We start from the raw sequence: 27388 nt of genomic DNA, 5'->3' as shown, positions 1-27388 counted from the left end.
TTTGATGGCTTAGTGAATTTAATCTGCCAAATCATCTTGTGGAGACTAAAAATCATCTGTGAAAGCCCATGAGAGATGATGCTACTCCTTTATATGTGGGTAGTTGTATTTATTCTTCAACATTGACCTTTGTATATTTCACCTTCATTTAAAATCATCTCCCTGGAGAACTGTTAGCAGTTAACTTGGGAAATTACATTAATGGCATACTTTTAATAAGGTTCTATGTACATCTATTTCCCAGCTATAGTTTTCAGTACTCTAAAATTCTAAAATATGCTAGAAATTCTTCATGTCTAGTTTTTGAATGCTCATGCCTTTGTCTTTTTTTTAAGTTCCTGTGTGATCTTCTTTTTCTCTAGGTATTTTTTTAATATAAATCCATAACTGACTAAATTTTAAAAAATAACAATTATCATCTTTAGAAGCATTCAAATACCAGAAGATATACTCATCTTTGTGCTCTGTAGCTCCAGCCACCTGTGTTGGATATAATAAACCCATCTGAATTTATTCAGGGTGGGTGCCAAAGTAACTGTATAAAAAATTTGTCAAAAGCCCATTATCACCTGTGTAACAGAGTTAGCGAGGAAGCAGGGTTACTTACTGAGTCCGAATCTCCAAGTAGTGCAATGACGTGATTCAAATCCACTGACCTCGACTGTGCATCCTGAAAAAGATGCACACACTTTTAACCTTTTTTTTTCTCTCGATTTTGAAATTTTGTTTTTAAGGCGTTTAAAATGTGAAATAGCCGTGTTAAACCAACATGACTTTACTCAGAGATGGGTAAATTCAAGCACACATCGGGGTTTGTTCTTAGCCCGAGAAAGACGGCAGGGCAAGGCACAGGGCAGGGCGCAGAGCAGGGCACAAGGCAGGGCACCGGGCAGGGCACAGGGCAGGGCCGGCAGGGCAGGGCAGGGCACAGGGCAGGGCACAGGGCAGGGCGGGCAGGGAAGGGCAGGGCACAGGGCAGGGCACAGGGGCGGGCACAGGGCTGGGCACAGGGCAGGGCACAGGGCAGGGCAGGGCCGGGCAGGGCACAGGGCAGGGCACAGGGCAGGGCTGGGCGGGGAAGGGCAGGGCACAGGGCCGGGCAGGGCACAGGGCGCAGGGCAGGGCGCCGGGCAGGGCGGGGCACAACATAGCACAGGGCAGGCACAGGGCATAGGGCACAGGGCACAGGGCAGGGGCCAGGGCGGGCACAGAGCGGGGCCAACATAGCGCACAGCATAGGGCACAGCACAGGCGGGCTGGGCAGCGGGGGGCAGGGCAGGGGCCGGGCAGGGCAGGGCCAGGCACAGGGCAGGGCAGGGCACAGGGCAGGGCACAGGGGCAGGCACGGGGCAGGGCACAGGACAGGGCAGGGCAGGGTTGGGCCAGCACCGGGTCTGGGGATGCCCCTGCCCGCGGGAGAGCTCACCTGAGCGGCGGCGTCCGCGGCGTTCGAGCGCCTCTCACCGCCGCTGCGAGAGGGGCCGTTGCCAGGGGAGCGGGAGGCCGCCCGTGGGGCCGGGGGCTCGGCCGCGGCCAGCGAGGCCATGGCGGCTCCGCCGCGGCGGCAGCGCGGCCCGGCCGTTGCCATGGGAGCGGCGCGGCGCCGAGGCCCAGCCCGGCCCGGCCCTCCCGCCGCCTGCCGCTGCTCCGGCTCTCCTCCACACGGCCACAAAAGGCGCTTCGCGGGCTACTGTCTGTGAACGAACGTGACCTCGGCGAGAAAACCATTTCCCCACCCCGTCTACATGTGGGGCAGCTGGAAGGGAAGAGGCCGGTGGGTCCATAACAAGTAATCATGAAAAAGCCCTGCATGAGATGTCACCACGACAAATCCCAGACGGGAAAGCGCTGCCTGGGACGGCCTGGCAGCGGGGAAAAGGGTGAAAGTAACCTTTTCTGTGCATAGACTGATACAAAAAAGTAATAAAAGCCGAGACAGAAGAGTGAGGGGATGTAGGTATCTTCTACTCGCAAACAGTGAGCCGCTGTTTGAGGTTTAGGTGACAGCTGAGATTCAAGGACAACACAGCGCTCGGTGTGCTCACAGGTACTCTACTGGACTGCTCACTTCAGCTGCCATTCCTGGGATCTGGACACACTTTGGACAAGTTGCACACATGTCATGTTGGATATGCACATATCCTGAGTCTTTGAGTGCCGACCTCGGTTTTCATTGGCAAATAATTAACTACAGTGATTCCAAACAAATATTTGAATATGTGAATAAATGTATTAAATGCTAACATATCTGGAGATTTAAACATCTAGCTTTTATATGAAAATAAGTGATTGATGACTGATAACAATCAAGAAAGACAACTTTATGGCTCCAACTATAACCAACACAGTCCTTATTTTCATTTTTCCCAGCTTGCATTCTACACCCCTCCTATTTCATACTTGCCTTCTGCAAAAATAAGGTGCATCTCACATTTAGTACTCACATACGCTATAGAGTTCTCTTTCTATCAAAGGGAAAATACACAATATTGTGTATTTGTGTATACACAAAAATACCCATGCACACCCTGCATTTAGTAGAAATTCATCCTCCATGCAACTTCAAAATGATGGCAAAATTACAGCCTAGCATAGTATAGGACTCTGAATTTAGAAAATGCAATGGCCCCTTTGACATCCATGACATCCTGAGCTGCGATCACAGAACACAGGTCCTACAAAGGCAGGACCTGTAGCACGTTTATAAAGTGCCCTCACACGATGTGACAGTGCAGTTGCCAGCCTTGGAGCTGGTGTTTGACACTCTTCATCTGTCCATGTACACACATCTCTCCATTACTATAACCACTTTACTGGCCCTTCCTTCTTCTACTTAAATATTTATTTCTGTGAACATTCGGTTTTGTATTAGGGCTTACACTGGATGGAACAAGATTTTCTATTAAGCATTGGAAATTAAAAGTGCTGACAATGCTTATATGTCTCCAGGCATTTTGCTGAAAAAGCTGGATTATATATATATATATATTCTCTTGGTGCCCAGATAGGAACTGAAGTTGTATGTATTCCAAGTTTTAAAGCTTATATAAAAAAACCTGCTTACATTTATTTCTATTGTAGCCTAAGTGATTTAAAGTCTGGTTGCTCCCTGTTTTGAATGACAAATGTATAAGAGAATATACCTAAATTGGGCAACTTAGTCTGCAAATTATAAGGTTAAATCGCATGGCACTTGTTGGCTCACTGTTCCGAAGATCATATTGCAAAGCTCCATTTCCTCACTGTGCACGTTCTTCAAAATGAAGCTTTTAAAATTTAGGATGAAAGCTACATTATGCAAGTTCGACTACAGAGATTCTGCTGTCCTTGGCAAGTGGCAAATGCCCATCCTTAAAATCATGCAATCAACTGTGGTAATATTTACTCAAAAGTTAATAAACCCCAAATAGGCTTATACTGTATTTTTATCACATCTACCTGGTCCATTGGAGATGAAAATATTCAAGACACCAAGGCCTTATTACGAGAGTATTGAATTTTAAGTCTTAAAAATGCTAAGAAATATGGTAAAAACGTAGACTTGATGTAAAGAGGATTTCTGTTTTGACTAAGGACAATTTTGGTGTGAAGACACAGTTCAGCAAACTCTGTTCTTGAGGTAAAACTTGAATTTCATAAAACCACAGCACTCTGTGTGTAGAACACAGCTCTGTGTTAGAAGATGAAGGTTACATATCTAGGTCTGCCATTAATCTCCTGTTGACTTTGCTGAGTGAATTATTTCCTCTAGCACTCAGTATTTGCTGTTTTACAAAATAAGTTGCAGGCTTTAAGGGACTATTATTCAGTATTTACCTTTCATGTGCTGCAATGTGGGTCTTCAGCTCCTAGTCAAGTGATGTCCTTTTCTTGGCTATATTCAACATGTAGATTCTGTCCAAAGTCACCTGCACTCCTTATCAAATATGACACTGAAGTCTTTAAAGTACAGAAATCAGAGTCTTTCTAAGATTCTTTCTAAGTCTGTTGATGCCTCAACTTCCTTTTCATTCTCCTTTCATTTTTTTTTGTCTGTCCTGACCGATCTTCTATGTTTGATATTCACACAATAAAAGGAAAAGACCTTTGAAGTGGCTGGCAGTAGACTCAACCTTAAACCTGTCAAGTCAACAGAGCTTCCAACATGTGGATTTACCTGCCTGTACAATTAAAATACAGTGCTGAGGTCATGGGGTGGTATGGAATTGAGGGGAACTTTCACACTGATCTTTATTACTGTAAGGAAACGCAGTAAATGACAGGACACAGAACTTACACTCTTGTACAGTACAAGGTAAGCCTGGAGAAGGGTGTAAGTTTGGGGCCCCAGCTGCTAGCACAATATCACCATTCAGCAGAACACGCACTGAGATACAGAGAAGTGGAGAGATTAAAAAAAATAGAAGCCAAGAAAACAAAGACTTCAAGGTCCAAAATGTTACTGTTAGGTTAGGCATGGCACAAACCAATATTAAATGTTCTGAATTTTAAAAACACCTATATTCCATTTGGGAGTCTGGGAAGGCTAGGTAACCTAATGTGAAAGCAATGGAAATGCTGCCAGCTCCACTGACCCATGCATCTTCACTGAACTCAGAACAGTTTATGCTGCTGATGGACAGTTAAGCAGCATTATACCTCTCATGTATTGTTTTCCTCTTCTGCTGGCATAAGCCTCTTAGAATAAAAGTTATGTATTTCCAAAAGAAGGACTGCAAAGTGCTTCACCTGTTTGTTTCATTTGAAGAGTAATTCTATTTCATACACACAACAGGACACTTGGCAAACTTACTGGTGCCTAGCAATCTCATCATGGCCAAACTTTTTGTTGAATGAAAAGTGGATTGAATATATGCCAATAGTACTGTATCTGAAAGCATGGAGAATATCTCTGACTAGGATAAGGGATATAGCTATCCAGTGTGTCTGTGTGAAAAAGCTGTAATCCCGACATTGAAAAATAAATAAACTGCCCTTAGAATATTTTTATGAACTCACACTCAAATTTTATCTCTCAGAGAAAATGTTGATCAGAGCACCCATGTATTAGAAAGAAGCACAAGATAAAATTTATTCTGCATAAGCACAGAAGAAAAAGCAAAATACCTTACTTTAATTTTTTATTGATTTTTGTGTAAAACACAGTCTGTGGAAAAATAGATAAGAGCATTACTAATAATTTATAATAGCCCTGTTCAGAGAGACAGCACAAACAGTCTGACAAACACAACTACAAAGAGAATATTACACGTTGGAGACATATTATGCTTACTGTAAGACACTGCCAACAAGGCATGAGAAACAATATATAATGACAGAGATCATTGTTCAAGTCAGTTAAATGTGTCATTTATTTTAAAGGCTGTAATCTAACTAATTCAAGCAGTATCATATGGTGATACAATATCAGTACTGCAACATTATTCATTATATTGACAGAAAATACTACAGGATGAACAGCCAAGAATTCAAAACCTTGTGTATTAGGAGATGCACTGTCTGCAAGGAACTATGCATATGAATTCATTACCACTGCATATGTGAAAATATTACACTGAAATATTCAATCTATCTAATTTTTATGCACCTGATATATCTAACTTTCAGAGGAAAGCTGTTTCCTAACTATATTCATACCTGTGAAATTTATTGCCACTGGGGAACTCATTGCCTTATATTAATTAACTACTTCCTTTAATGCCAGTTGGGCAGCTAATTTTTACAGACACAAACACAGAGACACACTATTTTATAGGCAATTAATGACAAATAAAAATATTCTCGGCACATCATATAATTTACAGTGTTGGAACAAAAAATTAAATGTGGCAACAATTCACAGTAACCATTACCACAAGCTAATGAACTTGCAAAACAATTACAAAATAATTAATCACTAAATAACTCAAAAATTCTAAATAATTCAAGAACATGTGCACTTAATTAACTTGTACATAGTTGCAACAGCAAAGAGAATTTTAAGACAAAATTAAAGACACATGGAACCTATGACAGAACTCTGTTTTAGACAGTGTTAAGAAAGAACACCTTAATATCCATGGAAAACAAATAACTTGTTGCTAAATACACAGAAGTCTCCATTTTATAATACGTGTACAATTCTGTATCACATATTAAGCTCTATTTTTTTAAACTGTACAATAATTAAGAGAAATTAGGCTTATTTCATTACTTATTTTCATTAGGCAGTTAAGCAATTTATATAAAGCTACACAAAAATAATTTTATAGCAGACTATTCCCAAAAATATGTATTTATTCTCCTAAGTAATGAAGATGTCTAAATGAATTTTTATATTTAGGCAATCTAAACAAAACAATTAGCCTCAGGTATTTTTCCAATGAGAAGGCTATGGTGAGTTTATAGAAATCAATGTGTTTGGTCAGATGAATAAAGATCCCTTTTGGGACGAAACATAAGCTGGATATAAAGTTTGCTAAATGCGTGAGTGTTGTTTACCTTCAGGCTTAACAGTGTCTTTTTAGAACAACTTGGTCCTTAAAGAACACTAAAAAATATTAAATAACAAGTCAACATGCTATTCCAGTTAGGAGTAAATGCATGGCCTAACAGGAAACCATGTGTCACTTTTGTAGCACAAATATTTCACAAAATGTCTTCATATAGTTGATCTAAAAATATTGTCTATTTATTAATACTTCAATATTTCAACCTTTCAAGTAACATATAAAATTAAAACACATTTTTAATTTTCTACACACAATTTTAAAATAAGAATGACTTATCATTACTCTCTCCAGACATCTTTGGCAGTTTATAATGTAGCAGTTTAATCATTGTTGAAGAAATTTAATCATGAAGTAACTTTTTGCATAGGAAAGAGGGCCAATACATTTCTGTATATACTGTCAGTGGATGCATTACAGTACAATATCTATGGCCTTTGACAGTAATTTTCAGTTAGTACAATATCATAGTTCTGCAACATTATCACTATTGCATCAAAATAATTAAATAATTGTAGGGAACATGAATGTTAACTACATATTCCACAGAAATTTAAAATTGCTGTAAAATAATAGCAGCATATTTAATTTTCAAATGTAGTCAGATTGTCAATGGTAATAGTTTCTGCCTAAATCTGTTCAGAAGTATGAAATTCTGCTCTCAGTTAGACCAGCCCATTCTAGTGGTTTTAATTAGGTATCACATGCAGGCCTGGGGTAGAACATAGAGTGGTATTTATCACATTAAAATTATCCAAGATTTGTTATGTTCTAAGATTTTAGAAGTTAATTTTATTTAAAGGAATGAAGCACAATGCTTCGGCCTTGTGTGGTTTCACTCCGCAATAATGAAATAGGAAACAGTCCAGGACATTCAATTCTGCAAGCCTTTTAAGAAATGTACACCTTTTGGAATGCCATTACAGACAAAGTTAGGTTAGAAGTCATAATTGTTACTTGTTCTTCATTTTTATGTGAAAAATCTCATTTGTAGTAGTTTAGACTCCTGTCTGTCTCCAGCAGCAACAGGGTTTTCACTTAATGTCTAGAATGTTTGGTAAAAAAGTATTGTACTTGTGTATCACCGCCAGTCTCACTGAAATAGCTGCATATTGGAGGAGGAACAATAAAATAAATACCCTGAAACAAACTTCTTTGGTTTTGGAAAAAAGAAAGAATGCAAACATTTATTTATTTATTTGATTGATTTATTGAACCTTTTTTTCCTTCTTTATTTTTCTGTTAAAAAATAGGAGAGTTTCAAATTTTTAAAATGTTTGATAATTTTTTGGAGAATGTAGCTATTAAATACAGTAATCCAGAGGCAGCATCTCTCTCGAATAAATCCAAAATTATTGATGTCCAAGAAGCTGAGAAGCTGTGTTAGGAAAAAAAATCACTGGACAGTCGCTTTCTTTTTAGAAGCATCTACCACTTGTCAGCTACCGGAGACAAGTCTCAAAGACCTTAGCCTGACCAATTATTGCTGTTAATATAATTTATTTTTCCAAAAGTGGTGAAATAAGTTTAATTCTTTTCCTTCCAATTGACTCCTCACCAAGGCTTAAAGAGAGGATAAATCTGAGCTTTCCAACTACTTGAAATTGAAAATTAGTGAACTAAAATGAAGTATCAAATATCTGTTGACCCATATAACAGTTGTATTTTTCAGAAAATGTATTCACAAACCTCCATTTTCAAGAATTCACTGGCCTCATTTGATACAAAACATGTCTAAAGACAAGTAAAAATACTTTAATTCTGAAAAAAACATCATGCAAGTATTTTATTTTTCATCTCTAGATTTGAACATGCCTAAAATGAAAGGAAGTTCAACTGTCTCTTGTTTTGCAACAAACCCAGAATATACAGAGGCTTGATGTGTAAGTTTGGGGAATTTGGATACTAGAATAAAAATAAAATAGTTGCAGATATTTTGAATTTTAAATTAATTTAAGAACAACTAACATGAATTCTTTAGGCTTAGGTTGGCATAACTGGGGGCAGAGTTTGATTCTAGAATCTTCTTTTTCTGTGAAGCAGTTCATTTCATTACAAGCAGAGATAATGAGATTTACAGGACCAGTGATGTAAAAGGATAAATTCAAGCTTAATTCTATATATTTCTGATACACGATAGAACAAATTCTTTCAAAGCAATAAATAATAAGAGAAGGTTCAGCTAAGAAAATTAGAGATTTTAAACAGTGCAAATATAGATAAGAAAAAAATGTAATTTAATACAAGAAAATTAGAACCAAATACACAATTTGATTCACTGAAATAGAAGTTCTGCTAATTAAGCAGTAGCAGCCTGAAGGTATGAGTTGAGTTTGGTTGTTTTGTTAGAGAAGAGTAATTACTACTGACACAGCAGTAGTAATAAGTAATTGTGAACATTATTTAGAATCTGACAGCAAATGCAAATGTCAAGGTTTAGAGATTTTTAAATATAATAATAATAATTTGGTTTCTCAAAACTTCAGGCATATCCCAGAGACATTTGTAAAAGTTAGACCTTTATATAAAAATAGAAGATTAGATTTGCACAAAAAGATACTAAGAATTTAAGACACATTCTGGGAAATTCATATATAATAACTGAAACTCCAGTGTAGACACATACAGAACATGAGTATTGTGATGCTTCCAATATATTGGAAGTTTCACAGTGAAAATGGATTTTTATTGTTGCTGAATTCTCAGCTTTTCTTTTTGTTTTAAAATATCTTCACATATTTCAAAGTCATTAAAAAATCAAAAACTAGTTTACACACTTATCTTTCTATAAATGTATAGCACTGTTTTGAATCTTCATTATACGATGTATGGAAATAAAGAGATGCCAAAGGTCTAAAATCCTACTTAATACTTTGAAAAAAAAGTTTACTACAATACCCTTTGCTTACAAGATGTCACACCATAATTGAGACTGGGTTGCATATTCCAATCATGTAATGGTGTAAAACCACACACAAATAAATATACTGTACATGTGCAATACACTTGACCAAGTGCAAGGTGCTGCACCTGGGCTGGGGTACCCACAGTATCCATCCAGGCTGGGGATGAAGGGATTGAGAGCAGCCCTGCCCAGAGGGACCTGGGGGTGCTGGTGGGTGAGAAGCTCTACATGACCCAGCCATGGCACTCACAGCCCAGAGAGCCAAACGTGTCCTGGGCTGCACCCAGAGCAGCCTGGGCAGCAGGGCAGGGAGGTTTTGTCCCTCTGCTCTGCTCTGGGGAGAGAGACCCCACCTGGAACACAGCACCCAGCTCTGGGGTCCAGCACAGGAAGGACAGGGACCTGTTGGAGTCCAGAGCAGGGACACTGAGATGGTCAGAGGGCTGGGGAGCCTCTCCTGTGAGGAAAGGGGGAGAGAATTGGGTTTGTGCCGCCTGGAAGGGATGGCTTAGGGATGAGCTGCAGCTTTCCAGTTCCTGAAGGGAGCCTACAAGAGAGCTGGAGAGGGCAATTGCATGTAGTGACAGGACAAGGGGGAATGGCTACAAACTAAATGAGAGTCAGTTTAGATTTAGATTTTTGGAGGAAATTCTTTACGAGGGTGGTGAGGCACTAGCACAGGCTGTCCAGAGAAGCTGTGGACTCCCCATCCCTGGAAGTGTTCAAGGGTAGGGTGGATGGGGCTTTGAGTAACTTGATCTAGTGAAAGTTGACAAGGCCCATGACAGGGGCATTGGAACTTACTGATCTTTAAGGTCCCTTCCAATTCAAACTATTCTGTGATTCTGTGATCATTACAAATTAATTTCTTTCAAACCCTAGTTATTTCCTAAATAATTTACTTTATATTCTGAACTCATTAACCCAGAAATGTGGTTTTAATAGAATAAACACTGCCCAGAAAATGTCATATTAATAAGCAGCACTCTGACACATATCCTCTAAGGCAAAAAAATATCTGTAAAGCCTGGTTCTAATAAAATATTATTGTGATATAACTGTGGAAAGGAATATTAATTTTTTTTATTTCATAATCATCTGCCCTCTGTAATCCAAAACAAAAATATTTTTGTAGTAATCAGAAATAGTTGTCTTCTAGTTATAAACTTCTCATAGTTTGGTTAAGAGCTTGTACTATATGTCAAGCAAGAGACTTTACAAAGACTCCTACTTAACTAAACTCCTATAAATGCAAGTTTATTTGACATAGACAAAAAACCAAAGCCCAAACATGTACAACAGTGTTAACAAATATCATCACATTACAGTTATCCTTTCTGGGGAGAGATGTGGAACAGACCCACTTACTTCTTCTGTAACATGGCTTTTCTCCCATCCTCTTCGAATTCTCCTCAGTTTCCTACTTACACATGGCAAAAGTAAGATGATCTTACCTAGAATGACAATGGAAGGCAGAACAAGGGCAAGAACAAAATTTGGTGGTGTATAAAATCTGTAATACTCTTCTTCAAAAGCTCTCTTCCATCCATAAATCAGTACATGGAAAGTGCTTATAAGCAGAGCAATGTATCCAAGTGTAGACTGTGAAGAAAGAGAAAACAGGAAAAAAAAAGATATAATAGCACTTGGTCCTTCACCTGACAGCTACGAAGCATTACAGCTACAGGGTCCTTGAAAAGGTGGATTCACAGAGCTGCTGAGTGATCGCTGTTATCACCAGCTTCTGTGGCAAGCTCTAGATTTTTGTGCTGAGAGGTCCTTCCTCTGCAGGCTGCTGTGGGAACCCTCTCTTTCACCTTTCATCCAGCACTGCTTTGTGCTACTATGGCCAAGCCCTGCAGTTCACATATTCCCTGACAGCTCTAATACATTATTTGGATTATTTTAACATTTCTATTAGACATCAAGTTAAGATCTCTTACCTATTCACTACATTAAGTTAGCAATATATGTTTACCATTCTGAAATTTACGGACTGAACTGAGCACTGATTTACAGAGTACCTCTGCTAACATCTACAGGCCTTAGTCAAAGCTGAAATGATGTCTGCCCAAATTCTAAGCAATGGAAGCCAACTTCAGGATAGGTATGCCAATAAGAAACAATTCCAGAGTAGTTACTAGAACAACATCCATTGTGATTGGAAATTAAGTTTTCTAATTCTTAATTAGGAGGACAGATCACTTCCAAGATTCCTTATTATAGAACAATGCAATTCTGTTGGAAGAGATTTGGGCCTAAACTTGCAAATTTTATCACTTTGAGATGCACAGCTCACTTCTGCCTCACAAAGGCCTACATCCACTTGTCACTGGTCTGATGTTAGCATAAACCATCCCTTGCCTTCTCCTTTAGTTGTTGCTGACTGTTTAATGGGAATATCTGAACTGCAGGGCTTGGCCATAATAGCACAAAGCAGTGCTGCAGTCTACCATTAACCAGCAGTGCTGGATAAAAGGTGAAAGAGGGTTCCCACAGCAGCCTGCAGAGGAAGGACCTCTCAGCACAAAAATCTAGAGCTTGCCACAGAAGCTGGTGATAACAGCGATCACTCAGCAGTTCTGTGAATCCACCTTTTTAAGGACCCTGTAGCTGTAATGCTTTGTAGATTTGACAAAGCATCAACTTAATTTTCCCAAACCATGACAAAAGACTACTATGCTTTGACTTCTAGTGGTGATCAAATGAAGGAAAACTCTTTCTGGCCAAAACTGATGTAATGACTAATTTGGCTGGGAAACATTTGTAGAAAATCATTGAAACAAAGAATGAGCATTAAGAAAGGTAACTGGCTACCAAGGTATGGTCTAATTCTAGCAAACAGACAAGCAAAGAAAAATGCAGCCTAAGGGTCTATAATAGGTAGTGAAAGAATTAATTCCTTCTACTTCAAGATTAAGCAGCTTCTAAAGCAAGAAGAATGTCTGAGCTAATACTATTTGCAAGGATTCACAGGTATAATGGTATAAAAAGAAAATATTTCTGTTAACTTCTTGGGATCGCTACCCTGTTTTTTGACTTTCCAATATTTATGTATTTTTTTTGCCAATGGTTTCAGGGCCATTTTGTTAATCTTTAGATATGCTGCATACTTTTTCTTTTAAAAAAATTGTTCCCAAAATATCCCATAGTAAACAGAACATTTAGACAAACACTCAAGGATATGAAAAGGGCATATGTGGTATCTGAACGGAACTTCTGGTAAGAAATTTGGACAGCAAACAATATGGTCAAACCTGATGTTATAATATGTTGTTGCAGACTTTTGTTGGTATGACTGTCTGGAATTCATTGTTATATTACGGGCAGCAGGGAGAAGGGCACAAGTGAATCATATCCCTCATTTCTTCATCAGGATTACTGATGAGAAATATAACAATTCTTGAAAATAGAAACAGAAGGGAAATATTATACATTCATTTCCAATTATTTTATTTTAGCGCTTATTTTAATTCCATTTGCAAGCTATAGTTTTGAGACACCTATATATGTCTATCTAATGGTCAAAATGGAAACTAAGAAGTACATCCAGTATATTTTAAACTAACAACAAAAGGACAAGAAAAATATATGATGCACTTTTAGTACGTTCTTTTTTTTCTTGCCCTGTGAAGAGTTGCCATATGCTTCTCTGAAGCGTTGGTAGAGCATGTGCTAGTGTGTACTGCACAATTTCAACTACACATCTAAAAAACTAACAAAGACATTGCTGTAGTTTCTGTCAGCTACCAATGTCAGCTATGTTCTTCAACTGGGCCCTTAATTACCATTACCAGGCTCCAGATGATAGTTCCTTTAAGAGTAGAGGACTTCTGAAAGCAGCAAGAAGAAATACTGTTTCTTAACTGGTAAATTCACATTGAACAGTACAGTAAGCAGCAAAATCAGTTGTAATTCCTGGCAACCCTCTGCCTGGGCTTTAGGATGGCTGCTGGGAAAAGTGGAAGAGTATCTTTGGCTGCTTTGTTTTCTTATCTTCCATAATACTATGTTTCCTGAAAGCTGAGTAATAGATTAGCACATTTCCTATGGACTCCCAAATCTTTTAGCTTTTCTCTAAGTCCTCCCTGTTTTGTTTCTTTTCCTTCCTGATCAAAGTCAGCTTTTAGCCAATACGGGAGATTTCCAGCCAAGGCTACTGATAAATTGGACAAACTGGTATTGTTTGAGAAAGGAACCAACAAAACTTAATGGAGCAGGAAAGATGAAAGAGAAAAAACCCTAAAATGTTACCAGCAAGATGAACCTATTTAGAGACAAAATGTGCTGTGAGGCAAATCTGCTTCAGGAATTTCCACATTCACAATGGTTGAGTAGTTCCAAGCAATTTATATATACGAAAAGTATTTTCTAAATTCAACATTTATGCAAGATATACTTCAGATTCTCTGTGTAAAAGCTATTGCTAAACTTAAAAACTGTTTGTAATAACTTCTGACTGGAATCTTACCCACAAACTTGCTAAATACTCAGGCCTTAGTCTACCTTACTCTGGGGAAAAAGTATCCTATTATTGTGGGAGAACTAAGGCAGGGCAGCCTTTCCTCAAAGTGTATGCATGAGAAATATTTTACTCACATTGCCTCCAAAAAACTTTAGGATTGGGCTAGCAGAGAAAAGGAGTATATACAAAAAAGTCAGCTTCCTACCACTCAAATGGCAGATTTGTGTTGTTTTTTGCTAAAAAACATGCTCAGCTTTCAAAACCAGTCTGCTCTGTCCATTGCCACTTTAAATGATGGGATTTGGACTTGAAGTCTTAGACAGGAAAACAAAAGCAGCGGTCATTTATGTCTACATTATATATTTACAGTTTAACTTTCCTCACTAGACTGAAGGACCCAGTGCAGGATAGCTTGCAGACAACACTCTCCATTTCCTTGTATTTTATGTGAACAGTTAAGGACTGGTTTTAGTAAATGTCTTTTTTTTCTGTTTACAGTGTGTTGGTTTAAGCTGTTTATTCTGCCTTTTCTGACAAAATATGAATTCTTTTGTACTTCTTGCCCATGTCTTCCTTTGCTCCTTATCCAATATACTTAGATGAGAAAAAGAAGAATACTGAAGTGGCATTTAAGAAAATTGATGCATTAGTTTGTCAGCCCCAGCTTTCTTCCCTGCTGCTTTTCTAGTAAACTTCAGCTCTGGGTTGTGTTAACGTGACTGCAAAGTCAGTTTCACACTAAGTTTCAGTCCTCCAGGATCTCCTACTGAGAAAACTTCATCACTGTCTCATTCTGTGGCTCCTGTATCTGGATGTTATGAGTGTTTCTCTCCAAGTCATGATCAAGTTATCAAACCTTTGTTTTGTACAGTGGTCAACTCTGTACTGTAGCAATTCCTCTTTTCTGCTGGTCTCTTAGCTCTTTCTAGGACTGACACAGTAATTTCCTTTTGCACTATTAAACCTTCTCATATCTCACTTTGTTCATATGCATACTATGAGTGAAGCCTGCATTACTACTTGTCCTCTCAAAGTCCATTTCCCTTGATGAAGCAGGCTGGGATTTTTGGAGCTGCTGACACCTGTGTTTGAAACCAGGCTAGGTAAGATGGAGGCATCTCCAGAAGAATTTGGGATATCAAAGACAGCAATTCTGTGCAAAACTACTGACAACTGGTGATTCTTTAGAGTATTAGGAAGACTGTCTTTGAAGACTCTCTGAACTGCTGTAGGTTGGGGAGATGCTGCTTAGGGCTTGTTCTACTGGAACAAGGCTAGTCTATACTGTACATTTTAATAAACTCAGATTTTCCTAGCAGGATTCAAGACTATGTTCTCGTGGTAAAACTATTTAGAAGAGGCCACACCCTTATTTTGATGAAACTACATTTTTTAAGATGAGCAAGCAAGAATGTGTTGTTCTCAGTGGGAAGTGTTGAGCTGGGACCCTCTCTGAGTGTGCTGACCGACTGATTCTTCATCTGTCAGATGTTGTGGCAAATCATCTGAGATTCAGGACTAAAGCTAGAGACATACTGCTTTTCCCAACTGAAAAGAAAAGCAGCAATGGGATGATAGGTTAGGAGTTCTGCTGTTTATCCCCCTGACATGGAAAAGATTGAGAAATTTAAGTTTAATTTTCCTTCACTGAACTGAAGTTCAGTAGAAGAAAAACATAAGTATTGTAATTTTATCTGTTCTCCTTGCACACTGGGGACAGTGAAACTTATACAGAAATACAGACTCCTTTTACACTAGTAAGCAATCACTGAAAGTCTGTTTTCTGATTGAAGAAATCAAGAAGATTTTTTTTGACAAGTAACTAGATGGAGAATAACTTACATCCTGAGAATTAATGACAAAGGAAATACTCATTAACTTTAAGAAATTTTTTAGTAGTTCAATACTTTTGTGTTTAAGAATTGCAAATGATCTTAGTTCATTACCAATACCAGTTATCTTCTGCACATAATACATCCCGAGCAAACAACTTATTCCAAACAAGTTCCTCAAAATACTGACAGATGGGTCATTAAAGTTCACAATTATTTAGATTTGGAACTATTTTGACTTAATTTACAGTGGAAATAACTGCAGTAAATATGCAGTTCTAGATACATCATTGTGATTATTGTATGGGTTTTGACTTAGTCACACAAGCCTGAAATTTTGAAATATGAGTCAGGAAAAATAACACAAAAATGCTGGTTTTGTGGCTGGAAGTTATTACTGGATAAAGGCATCTTGTCACTCACAAGTGAATACATATTTTTCCCTTTTGCACTAATGTTTTATATCACCCAACAGCAGTACTATTGTCCCCACACAGAGAACTCCAGATGCCAGAGATACTGTAACAATAGACTTGAGTATTTAGTCTCTCTGAAGGTTTAAAGCCACGACAGTGAATAAACAATTCTGTCAGGGTAACTCCACTTTGAAAAACTTTTCAGCAAACTTTTTGTAGGTCTACCTGCAGTTTTCCAGTAATGGAAATCAGAAGGAAAAGAAAAGACATTATAGACAGACGTCAAACAACTATAGCCTTTGAAGTGTCCCCCACCATTCTCTTCAAAATATCTGTAAATTATGAAACACAACCCAAGCCCTGAGCTTTAAAGTCAGTGCCCACATTCTGAAGTGAACAGGACTCAGAATTAAGCAATATTATAAGGCTAAGCTGAAAAAAATGTTAATCAGAAAAGACTGAGCTAAGACTACAGTACTAAAGCCAAAGTCAGAAAACAAAACATAACAAATCCAAAAACTGTGCACACTTAGGAATTTTCACCCGACTGTATCCTAATAAAATTTCTTATACCTGACTGCTTCCTAGAACTACTGGCAGTTATGTGTTAGAGCAAGCACTGAGCTGTTCATTAAAGCCTGTGTTTCTCAGTATGTTTTGCTGGTTAGATTTGCATGTTCTAGGTATTTACCTGAGGAAGGAAGGCAGCAGATGGTGTGCCAGAGCCTTGAAAAGCCTCTGATTTTAATAAGCAAAGCTCCATGCTTTACTAATGGGTATTTTCAGCTAATGGGAATAATGCAGTTGAGAGCTGTGTAAAGTCCCACAGTGGATGAGAAGTAAAACTTAACCAATGGCACCCTGGCTGTCAGAGGATTGTGCAATAAAAATCTTTCAGGGCAAATTAAGTCTTCAGTTTTAATAGCTGTGTGCATCTACCTATACAAGTATCTCATCAGTATCACTGCATTTAGCAGGTTTGTCCAAATTTATCTAATTTGAATGTAGCAAGAAGTTCTAAGAACAGAAAATTAATAGATTAGTAATCATTTGGTCTTAGCTATGTTGGTTATTTAACATCAAGAAGTGTAAAATAAAAAGTCCTGTTCTACACTCATGAAATGCTTAATGTGCCTTCATGGTAACATATTTGCTAAGTAATTGTTTTTATTCAATTACCAGAGACAGAGGAAAAAAGGCTTTTGTCACATTGCAAGGAGCTTTTGTTTATGATATTGATCATGATTGTGATGAAGGAATTCTTGTTAACACCAAAACCCCCTTATTAAAAAAGTAACACACCTGAATAAAACTGAACTCCCTCCAGTTTAAGGCACTGTTTACTGAAGGGATGGAAGTTACTGCCAGCAAGGAAAGCAATCCAAGGCTCATTATTCCAAAGGAGATATACATTTCAATTCGCCACACTTCTTCCTCATTCCAAGAATTTTCAACATTTGCATGAACCTGATGAAAGAGCAGAAAGAATGAACTTTATTCTAAAGAATATTAAAAATATCAACAGAAGTTATTTTGCTGACTTAAAGTTCACAGTCACAGGACAACTATAAAATGCGGTCAAATATTTCAGAGGTTTCCTCATGCCTTGGAGAAAAACAACTATTTCCTTACTGCTGGTATTGGCTTTTGCTAGATTAAAAATATGCTAAACATGGAAATTTTAGATGAGATGCTAAAAGAACATGTAACATTATATACCATTTACAACAATACTGTTATAAAATCAGGTAATTCTGCACATTCTTATACACTGTAGAAGAGGAGCTCTGTTCTTCAGACTCTGCAAACTTAAATTCTGTAACATTAGTTGGATAAACCTGCAATTTCTTTTTAGTATGGAAATTAGATTTTAGATTTTTTAATTACATTTAGAAATAACTTAGCATAATCTCCTTCAGCTTTTATATGCTGAGTCCAGGCTTGCTTCTCTCTTTTACTATTGCCATCAGATTTTTCCAAGATGGTTCTTGCTGCAGAGTTTTACCACAGAAAAAGAAACAATTCAGGACCTTAACAACTAAGAAACTTAGACATTCAATTCTTTTTTCCACTTCCAGGTTAACTATCGCAATATGACGTTTCTTGAAAAAGGTGCACCAGAAATATTAGCAAGTGAAAGTTTTACAGTACCATTAAAACTAAGATAATTTCTTAGTAAAAGTACCAGTGAAACCTTTAGTATTACTAATTTTAGTGTGAATTACGGTTTCTTGCTGCCTATTACAGTTTTGCCCTTCCCCTAAGTTCAGTTTTGATGCTGGCTCTTACAGTTTGTGATACTCCCTGTTAATTTGTTACATTTGATTTTATTTCCTTTTTTGGTGCTCCTTTCTGTTTTATCACTCCTCTCTTTCCCACAGATTTTATGTGGTGAATGGCAATGCTGTTTTTCTGACAATGGTGCTTTTCTGCCACTTTAAAGGTTACAATAAGCTGTCTCCCTGACAGACAGCAGCATCAGACCCTCTTCTAGAGGATGACAGATTTGTTGGAGAACGTTTCAGGGTTATGCAAGATCAATTGTTCCTGGAAACTATGAGTCAATTTCTATTGTCTGCAATAGATGATGTCCACAGAACTTTAAAAGAATAAATTATTTTTAGCATTGGTCCAAAATGTTACAAAATATCAGCATCTTCTTTTTTTCCTTTTTGGAACACAGAAGTATCTGTAAGCATGATTACAGTATCTGCCCTTATACTTTCCATATTTGTAAATGTACTTATGATATACATACTTCCCCCATGTGTTAAGTATACATGGAAAGAAACATATCTCAGAATCTTTTTGCTGTTGCTCTTATCCTGTCCATCCTACATTCTTTTTGTGTATATTGCTATCAGGAATTTCAGTGGGACATGTCCCTGATTCCCCCCACCACATAAACTTGACTGCAGATTGACCCACAAGGTGAGCAAAATGCGCAGATATTTATTTTAGTCTCCTTATCTGGCAGCACCTGTGCCTAAAATAACCCACAACTTTTGTGCCAAAAGCAATAGAACAGATTAAGAAAATCCCAATTATTGTATTCAGGAGCCATATGCACCCAGCCAAGGTGTTTTTGGCTTATTGAACTAAGGACTGCCTTACCTGTTGATATGCCATGTTGAGGAACAAGTACCTCTCTGATCTCCTCATAGGCAAGCAGAGGCTGTACACCACGTGCACTGCTGCAAAGAAAAAACTGAGCAGCCCAAGCTGCTTCCGACACTGGAGCCAGCTGTCCAGCCAAGGAGGAAAGCGCCGGTACTTAGTGCCATAGTAAAGCTGATAAGCAGCTGCAATAAGTCCTGGTAAATACACTAGAGAAAGCAAAGTGATAGCAACAATTGGCAGGGTCTTGTTGACAATCTCAATGGGAATCTTGTAGAAGTCACTCTGCTGATTTCTCATGTACGGATGGATGACATCTCTGACAAAGGAATAGATGAAGAAAAATGTGGCCAGGCTAATGGCAATGAGTACAGGCCCCTTCCACAGGGTGAACAGGCGCAGAGGCAGGTTTTCAATCTCCCTTGAAGATGACAGTGCCCCCAAATCAATAGGAATGAAACTGAGCTGACGGGCAAGCTCAATAACCTGATGGCGAGCTTGAACATTGTTACTGCATATATAGACCTGTTGGGAGAGTCAAGGGAATTGTCTGTAGTCAGAGACAAAGACTCAAAGGTAAACAAAAAACCAGCAAAATCCACCAAAAACCTTAAGCGCTTCAAAATCAAAACTACATCACAACTGCTAAAACTGTACACTTTATCCCAGCTTAAATTGCCAACATGACAATAAAATCACATAAAAATTAGCCAAAGTGCAAACATGTACTTTGACTTAGGAACAGAGTAATCAAAACAAAATTGGCTTTTTCTTGGATTTAATAAATGGGGAATGTCTTGGTAATCTGTACACTGAAACCTGTCATACCGAAACGTCTACAGGACTGGACTAACTCGAAGCTACAGCTAAAAGCATTCAAGAAAATCGAAAATCTCTCAAAAATACAGGAATCCTGAACAATGACCCTTAAACAACTTTAGCATCCACAGACTGAGAAGCAGCGATCTGTGTAATCTCTCTGTGGGTAACAATTTTAGCCTTATTTCACAACCCAGATTTCCACAGATTTCAGATTTGAGTATTTAACAGAAAAGACAAAAACTATCAGCCAAATAAGAACTTATACTACAGGCCTGTTTTTTACACAGACAAAGAAGTGTACTCCTACAAAGTACTTCAAGGTTCCATTAAAATTTACAGTGGGCTATAGTTTGCCCAACACTATTTGCTGACCATCTGCATTGAAGCAAATATGATCTGTTTTGACTGAAGTGAATTAGTATTGTGCTATTCTGAAAGGGGATAAAAGAAGTATGGTGAAGTTATTTTTTAGATTATGCATAACTTACAAAGTTAATTTTTAGATTTATTCCATTTAAATCTACCTGAAGTGCCAGAAAACTGAATTTAGTCTCTGGCAGTCATGTTACATCAGTTATTTCTTATGTATTTCTCAGATTTCATAAAGCTGTGAAGGACTGGATGCTTGCACAGGCTTAAATCCTTTACATCACTTCAGCAAAGCATGAAAAACATAAAGGTGCATTTTCTATACACAGGATGGATCTGCAGAACATACTGGGAAGGACTTTTGAACATCATGTTCCCAAGCAACCCTGGATCAAATGAATGATCACTCAGAAACATATGTGCCTCCTTCTGTTCCCATATTTCTGATTTTGGGGTACTCTAAAAGCTAGATGATTTCTTTCAATCACTTTGCTGCTGCATTGAACACAAGCATTTTTAGAATAGCTGATTCTCAACCTCTGGGATTGGGACCTGAGATTTCTGTGCATCTCTTTCAATAGTTCACCCCAATGCTGCCACTAAAATGCACTGGAAAAGACTGTCTCTACCCTTGTATAAAGCATAAGGAAACACATGAATGTATTTCCTATGGAAAACATTAAGACTCAACTCTTCTCCTCAGTCTGTAGTCACCGAAAGGTCAGTTGTTTATTCTAAGCTAGTATTCACATTTCCTCTGCAGTCTTTAAAGACTAACAGGCAAGACAGGGAAAAAACTGGACCACTTACTTAATTTGTCTTACAGTGAGATGAACTAAACTCTAAAGGTTTTACTGGGTACTAAAATGTAAGTTGAAGGTCCAACATTTTAGGCATGTTAATTCAGGGAATGTAAATCACATGAGTTCTGGCTGTTACAGTCAGTTCCTGTTATTTTCATCTTACAAATAAGTTAAATTAATACAAACATTTACCTGTCTGCTGGCATCCTTGGGTCCTAACTGTAGTGACCATGCTGAAATGACATTGAATCCTTTGACAACTAGGGAATCAGGAAAAAGTGATGCCAAATACTCTGCATTGGAGTCTGGATATTGGTCTACTCTTGTATTATTGCTGACATCAATCAGAATTTTACCAGCAAGTAAGTGTTTGAGATCCCACAAAGAGGTGTAATGTTCTCTGTGTATGGCTACAAAAATGATGTTTGTTTTAGCCACTGCATCTTCATGGTGAGTGACATCAACCACATGGGGAAAGAAGTCAGTAGCGTGTTTAGGGTTTCTGCTCCCTACGACCACATGGTACCCACATCTGATAAGTCTGATTGTCAATGACTTAGCAAAGTCTCCACTTCCAATGATGCCTATCGTGACCTTACTGGCATCCTTGATGCCATTGGCAGCATTTGGTAGAAAAGTTTCATTGAGGTTCTTGGGACTCCCCATCATAGAGATTGTTTCCATGCTTCCAAGACACCAAATCTACAATGATTTCTGTAGAGAAAAAAAAAAAGGAAAGAGAAGAAAAAAGAAAAAACAAAAGAAGGAAAAATCAGCATCACACAATTTTATGAGACCTCAAAATCCATTAACACCTCTGGAAGCAAAATTTTTGGTTCAAGTTTCATATGATAGTTTTTCCTTAATCAAGTATGTGCTAATCAATTTTGTCTTGCAATATGTCACAAATAGAAGGAGAAACAAGCAACGTGAAGTACTTCAGCACTTCAATAATAGTTACTTAAGTGAACAACAGCTTTTCCATCTTCTATTTCTTATCTTCCACTGCCCAGGAATATTGGCCCACAATGTAACTTTGTACTCCTGAAACTAATGGTAAATACAATGAGTAGAAACATGTAAAGAAAACTGGAAAATAGTAGAATGTAGAGAGCACTGGCCTGTGATCAGCATGAGATCAGTGAGTACACGGAAGTTGAATTCCATTATAAGTTCACGCAGGTTATTATTGTGATATCCTCTCCTGGCCATGAAGGAGGAGATGCAAAAGTCTCAAAGATGCTAATGTCATGACACCATGACAAACATCCATCTGACACTCTCACCTCTCAGCCTGGAAAATGGGCTGCCCATATGGATCCAATGGCAGAAACAACAAAGAAATTTATCAAGACCTAATGACATTTCTAGGTCAGACTGCTTGGTCTGGCCATGGATGTATAAGGATTAACTGTGGATGCGAGGGTAAAGGTTTCAAGGCCATGAGTCACAAATATGCTTAACACAATTTTCTATCCAGGCAAGTAAAAAAATCTTGGAGACAAACACATGAGACAGCCTTCCAGAGAAATGCTAGTGGCAGGAAGAGACAGACTTCATCCAATAATAAAAGGGAAGATAATTTTAGGACTCAAATTCAGTGTAGTAAGGGATGTTTTGAACAGGAACAGAAGCTAAGGCTCACAGGAAAATAAAATAAATATTGCTATATCCTTGGTCACAGAACTGCATTAAAGCTCTAAGAAAGACATTAAAAACCAACAAAACAATGCTCAGGAGGGAAGTCTGCACACAAAACCACAGCCACAACCTAGGTGGTTCTGCATCCCTGGTGGGGGTTGACTCTGGCTGGAGGCCAGGTGTCCAAAAAGGTGCTGCTCTATCACTAGCCACAAAAGGCTCATGAGTTAAGGACAGGGAGAGATCACTCACCATTTACCACCAGAGGCAAACCAGACTCTACTTGGGGAAATTAACTGACTTTATTACCAATCAAAATCAGAGCAGGACAATGAGAAGTATAACAAATCCTAAATAAACACCTTCCCTCACCCCAGTAAGCTTCTTCCTGGGCTTAACTTTATTCCCAATTCTCTGCCTGCTCCCCCTCTGCAGCACAGGGAGACAGGGAATGGACTCTACAGTCAGAAACATGCTGTTTCTGCTGCTGCTCCCTCTTCAGGGAGAGAAGTCCCTTATTCTGCACCAGCATAAGGCTCCTCCCATAGTGGAGTCTTCTACATACTTCTCCAGAGTCCTTCTCACAGGCTCCAGTTCACAGACTCCTCCAGTGAGGGTCCCTTCCACAGAGTGCAATCCTTCAGGAGCAGGCTGCTGCAGTGTGGGTCCCCATGGGGTCACAAGCCCTACCAGGAAACCTGCTCCAGTGTGGGCTCCTCTCTCCACTGGTCCATGCCAGGAGCCTGCTCCACCCCTTCCCATGGGGTCACAGCCTCCTCTCAGGCATCCACCTACACTGGTATGGGGCTCCTCCATGGGCTGCAGGTGGATCTCTGCTCTACCATGAACCTCATGGGCTGCAGAGGGACAGCTGCCTCACCATGGCCTGCACCACAGGCTGCAGGGGAATGTCTGATCCAGTGCTCAGAGGGCCTCCTTCTTCTTCTTCACTCGCTTTGGTGTCTACATGAGTTGTTTCTCTTACGTGGTCTCTTCCTCTGTCCTGCACTGCAATTACCTTTTTTCCCCCATCTTACCTATGCTACCTGAGAGGTAACAGCCATTGCTGATGGGCTGGGCTCTGGTGAGCCACGGTCCACCCCAGACCCAGCTGACTCTGGCCACATTAGACACAGGGGAGGGTTCCTGCAGCTTCTCACAGAAACCACCTGTACAGCACTCCTCCCCATCCTGCTACCAAAGTCTTGCCAGGCAAAGCCAATATAATTGTAGAACAGGAACAAAGTCTGAAAATTAAAGAAGCAATGAGGAGAGGCAGGCTAAGAAGGAGCAAAAAGAAAGCACAAGGTTGCTGTCTTGGGAGCAATCAACAACAGACCACACAGAACCTTTTCCTGAGCTACCATCCAAGAGCTGATATGATGGTAGTTAATCATCAGTGGGAGACATTAACCAGCCATTGGCTAGTAATACAGCATGTGTGGTGAACAACCCCCCACAATTAAAAGCAGCTTTGTGTTTCAGAAATTAGAGGAAGCTACTAGAAGAATGGGCACTTTTCATTTCAGCTTTGCCTAGAAGGTACAAACTCACCAAAACTGGACTCAGAAGTTAAAGACAGAAAGCAGTATGTGAAAGTGACCACAAAGTTAGTATTCAAAGAAAAGATTCTAACAGTGAATCCTTCTGGCAGAGGCAGAGCACAAAGATTTTTATGCATTCACTCAAAAAAGCATTGACTTTTTCCTTACCATGTGACCTGAAAGGTATTTAACACATGACCAAACTACCAGTATTTCCTGTATCAGGATGGGTTTGCATCCAGGAACATGAGAATATCTAATGAGATAAGAGATGTAACTGGATATGACAGAACATGTATGCTTTCACCATGTGATTACAGCGGCCCATTTCAGTTCTTACCATGCAACCGGGATGTGCTGCAAAACTCTGAGATTGAAAGGGAACCACCATAAGGAAATGGGCTACCAGTACCATTTAGCCATGCTGCAGCCTACTTTCAGTTTTAGTCCAAAGGATCTTGGGAAGAGTGGGCACACAGGACTTGGATGATGAATTGCTCTGGTGAGCTGAATTCGGCCTGCTGGCCAAAGTTTCTCACTGCCAGTTCTAAGGAAAATATAGTGTGGGTAACAGAACCAAACTAACAGACTTCATAAAAAACCCTCAGGGAACAGGCTGACATGACTTTTAGACAAGTAATCCAAGAGATGTACAAAAGCAGAGTGCTAGCAGTTACTGAAAGGGACTATATTAAATGCACAACTGCAATTCAGAGGCAAGAGTGTATAACTGCAACAGGAGAGCTTTCCTGACCTGAAAAATCACACAAGATTAAAAAAAATAAAATGTTGTGTGCATGGCTAAGGAGCACTATAAAAAGACAGAAACAGTGCCATCATGTAGGGATAAAATCAGAACAAGAATGGTACAGAAGTGAGTTTGTAGCTAGTGAAGAAGATAAATGGCAACAAGTAAAAGTTACATAAATACATAAAAAAGAAGAAAGACAGAAGGCAATGTTTATAACTTCAGAGGAAAAGGAACGAGTTATAACTCATTCTATTGTTAAACGTCTTCTTTATTTCAGCCCTCAGCAGAAAAGTTAACTGTGAATAGGTACTTAAAGAAATTCCTTCTTACAGGGAGATGGTGAGGTCAAAGTGGAAAAGGTAAGTTAAGAGTAAAGGATAAAGTTAAAGATAAGATAAAGATTTTCAAGTCAGCAGACAATTATGGAATCAGCCCTTGAGGCTTAAAATGCTGACCAAAGTGACATCTTTGGTAAAGAAATAAAGAGATGACAAGACAGGCAGACTACCACATATTGCTTAAAGAAGGGAGGACGACTAAGGAAAACAAAGACTTGTTAGCCTAACTTCAGCCCTTGGACAGATTTTCCATCAAGTTACTGTGCAATCAATTAGTAAATAAATCAGAAGCAGATGATAAGAAGCAGCTGAGGTGGATTGTTCAGGAAGAAATTTCAACAAAACCAACCTTCTTTTACGAACTAACTCATTCCGGAGTTATAAAAAATAATAAAAGCGACATACATTTCACATATGCTCTTAAATTAGCTAACAGAACATCACAGAGCCATGTCAGCCAGATGGTGACACACGTGAAAAACTGCTTCTGGAAAAGTAACTATGGGAGGAGAAAACCGCACCAAGGCAAGCCGGGCCGTGTGTGCGTGAGCCCCGCTCGGGCGGGCACTTACGGGGCGCGGGCAGAGGCGCGGGGCTGGCGGGAGGGCGGGCGCGGGCCGGCGCCCCCTGAGCGGCAGCGCGGAGCGGAGATCCAGCCCGGAGCAGGTCGGCGGGGCCCTGGTCCGGGCCGGCATCTCCAGCTGCAACGACAACACCGCCCGTGACAGGAGCGGCGGCCCCGCCGCCCGGCGGGCACGGCCGGAGCAGCGCTGCCAGGCCCGCCCGCCGCGGGGCGGGGGCTCGCCGGCTTCGCCAGGTACCGGTGCGCCCCCGCGGCTGCCCGAGGCCGGGCCGAAGCGCTCCTTGGGGCGCCGGCACCGCCAGAGCCCGCCCGGAGACCGGGACAGCCACGGCGCAGCCGCTGCGACGGGCAGCAGGCAGAGCCCCGCGGGCGGCGGCTGCGCCCAGGAGCGCCCGGCAGGGATGGGGCCCGTCCCGCCCCGGCCCGGCCCCGGCGCCGCTCACCTCCGCCCGCCCGCCAGGAGCACCGCGCCGCCGCCGCTCCTCCTCGCACTCGGGCCCGCAGTGCCGGGCGGGCGGGGAGGCGGCGCCTGTCCTGCCGCTGCGACCCGCCCCCTGCGGCCGCTCCGCCGCCGTGTCCGGGTGGATCCTGGGGACGTGGGGGCCTTGGTGGGTGATAGCTGATCGGGAGGCGGCAGTGTGTCCGTGCGGTCAGAGGGCCAGTGGTAGCCTGGGGTGCGTCGGGAAGCGTGTGGCCAGCAGGTGGTCTTACCCCTGTATTCGGCCCCTGGTGAGGCCACATCTGGAGTGCTGAGTCCATTCTGGGCTCATCAGCGCAAGAAAAACTACAGGGGAGGGTCCAAGGGGCACAACAAAAATAATGAGGGATCTGGAGCATCTCTCTTATGAGGAGAGACTGCAGGAGCTTGGCCTGTTCAGCCTGGAGAAGACAGAGGGATTCTCATCAATTCATATAAATATCTCAAAGACAGGTGTCAAGAGGGTGGTGCCAGGTTCTTCTCAGTGGTGCCCAGCAACAGGACAAGGAGCAATTGCCATAAACCAAAACTCAAAAACTACTTCACATTGAGAGTGGCAGAGCACTGGAACTGTCTGCCCAGGGAGGCTGTGGAGCCTGCCTCTGGACACATTAAAAACCCACCTGGATGCTTTCCCGTGTTACCCTGCCTTGACAGGTGTTGGTTAGATGATCTCCAGAGGTCCCTGCTAACCTCAGCATTTCTGTGTTTCTGTGATCTCTGACAGCACAGGGAATCGCTGTAGAGAAAGAGGGCTGTGGATGGCCCTGCAGTGCCTTCAGCTTTTGTCACTGTCACTGTGCTCCAGCCCCTCTGGCCTGTGCAATGCCCCCAGC

General features: G+C 40.3%; 2 protein-coding genes across 6 annotated transcripts in view; both read right to left on the bottom strand.

Moving 5' to 3' along the window:
- The window catches only part of CFAP69 (cilia and flagella associated protein 69), a 36672-nt gene extending 35110 nt beyond the window's left edge, over window positions 1-1562 (bottom strand). For all 5 annotated transcript variants that reach the window (XM_030943932.1, XM_030943933.1, XM_030943934.1 and 2 more), the window contains exons 1-2: window positions 1427-1562; window positions 608-670 (exon numbers count right to left, since the gene is read on the bottom strand). In XM_030943932.1, coding sequence (XP_030799792.1) covers window positions 608-670; window positions 1427-1546 — 183 coding nt within the window. In that variant the 5' untranslated portion in view covers window positions 1547-1562. The remainder of the gene's footprint in view (window positions 1-607; window positions 671-1426) is intronic.
- Window positions 1563-9805: 8243 nt separating this feature from the next.
- STEAP2 (STEAP2 metalloreductase) lies at window positions 9806-26186 on the bottom strand. Its single transcript, XM_030944077.1, has 5 exons — window positions 25841-26186; window positions 21410-21931; window positions 19221-19748; window positions 17409-17573; window positions 9806-10995 (listed from the first exon to the last, which is right to left on the bottom strand). The coding sequence occupies exons 2-5, from the start codon at window positions 21899-21901 to the stop codon at window positions 10711-10713; spliced, it is 1470 nt and encodes a 489-aa protein (XP_030799937.1). The 5' UTR covers window positions 21902-21931; window positions 25841-26186; the 3' UTR covers window positions 9806-10710.
- Between the last annotated feature and the right edge of the window lie 1202 nt (window positions 26187-27388).

Source organism: Camarhynchus parvulus, chromosome 2 (assembly GCF_901933205.1).
Source record: "Camarhynchus parvulus chromosome 2, STF_HiC, whole genome shotgun sequence".
Lineage (NCBI taxonomy): Eukaryota > Metazoa > Chordata > Aves > Passeriformes > Thraupidae > Camarhynchus > Camarhynchus parvulus.
The sequence above is the reverse complement of the archived record's forward strand: the minus strand, read 5'-3'. Positions and strand labels throughout refer to the sequence as shown.

Excerpts from the sequence above, each read along its gene's own strand:
- STEAP2 (XM_030944077.1), bottom strand. The coding sequence starts at position 21,901 with ATGGAAACAATCTCTATGATGGGGAGTCCCAAGAACCTCAATGAAACT. Across the intron at positions 19,749-21,409 it reads CCAAGGATGCCAGCAGACAG|GTCTATATATGCAGTAACAA; the intron begins GTAAATGTTTGT and ends CTCTCCCAACAG. Across the intron at positions 17,574-19,220 it reads TCAACATGGCATATCAACAG|GTTCATGCAAATGTTGAAAA; the intron begins GTAAGGCAGTCC and ends CTCTTTCATCAG.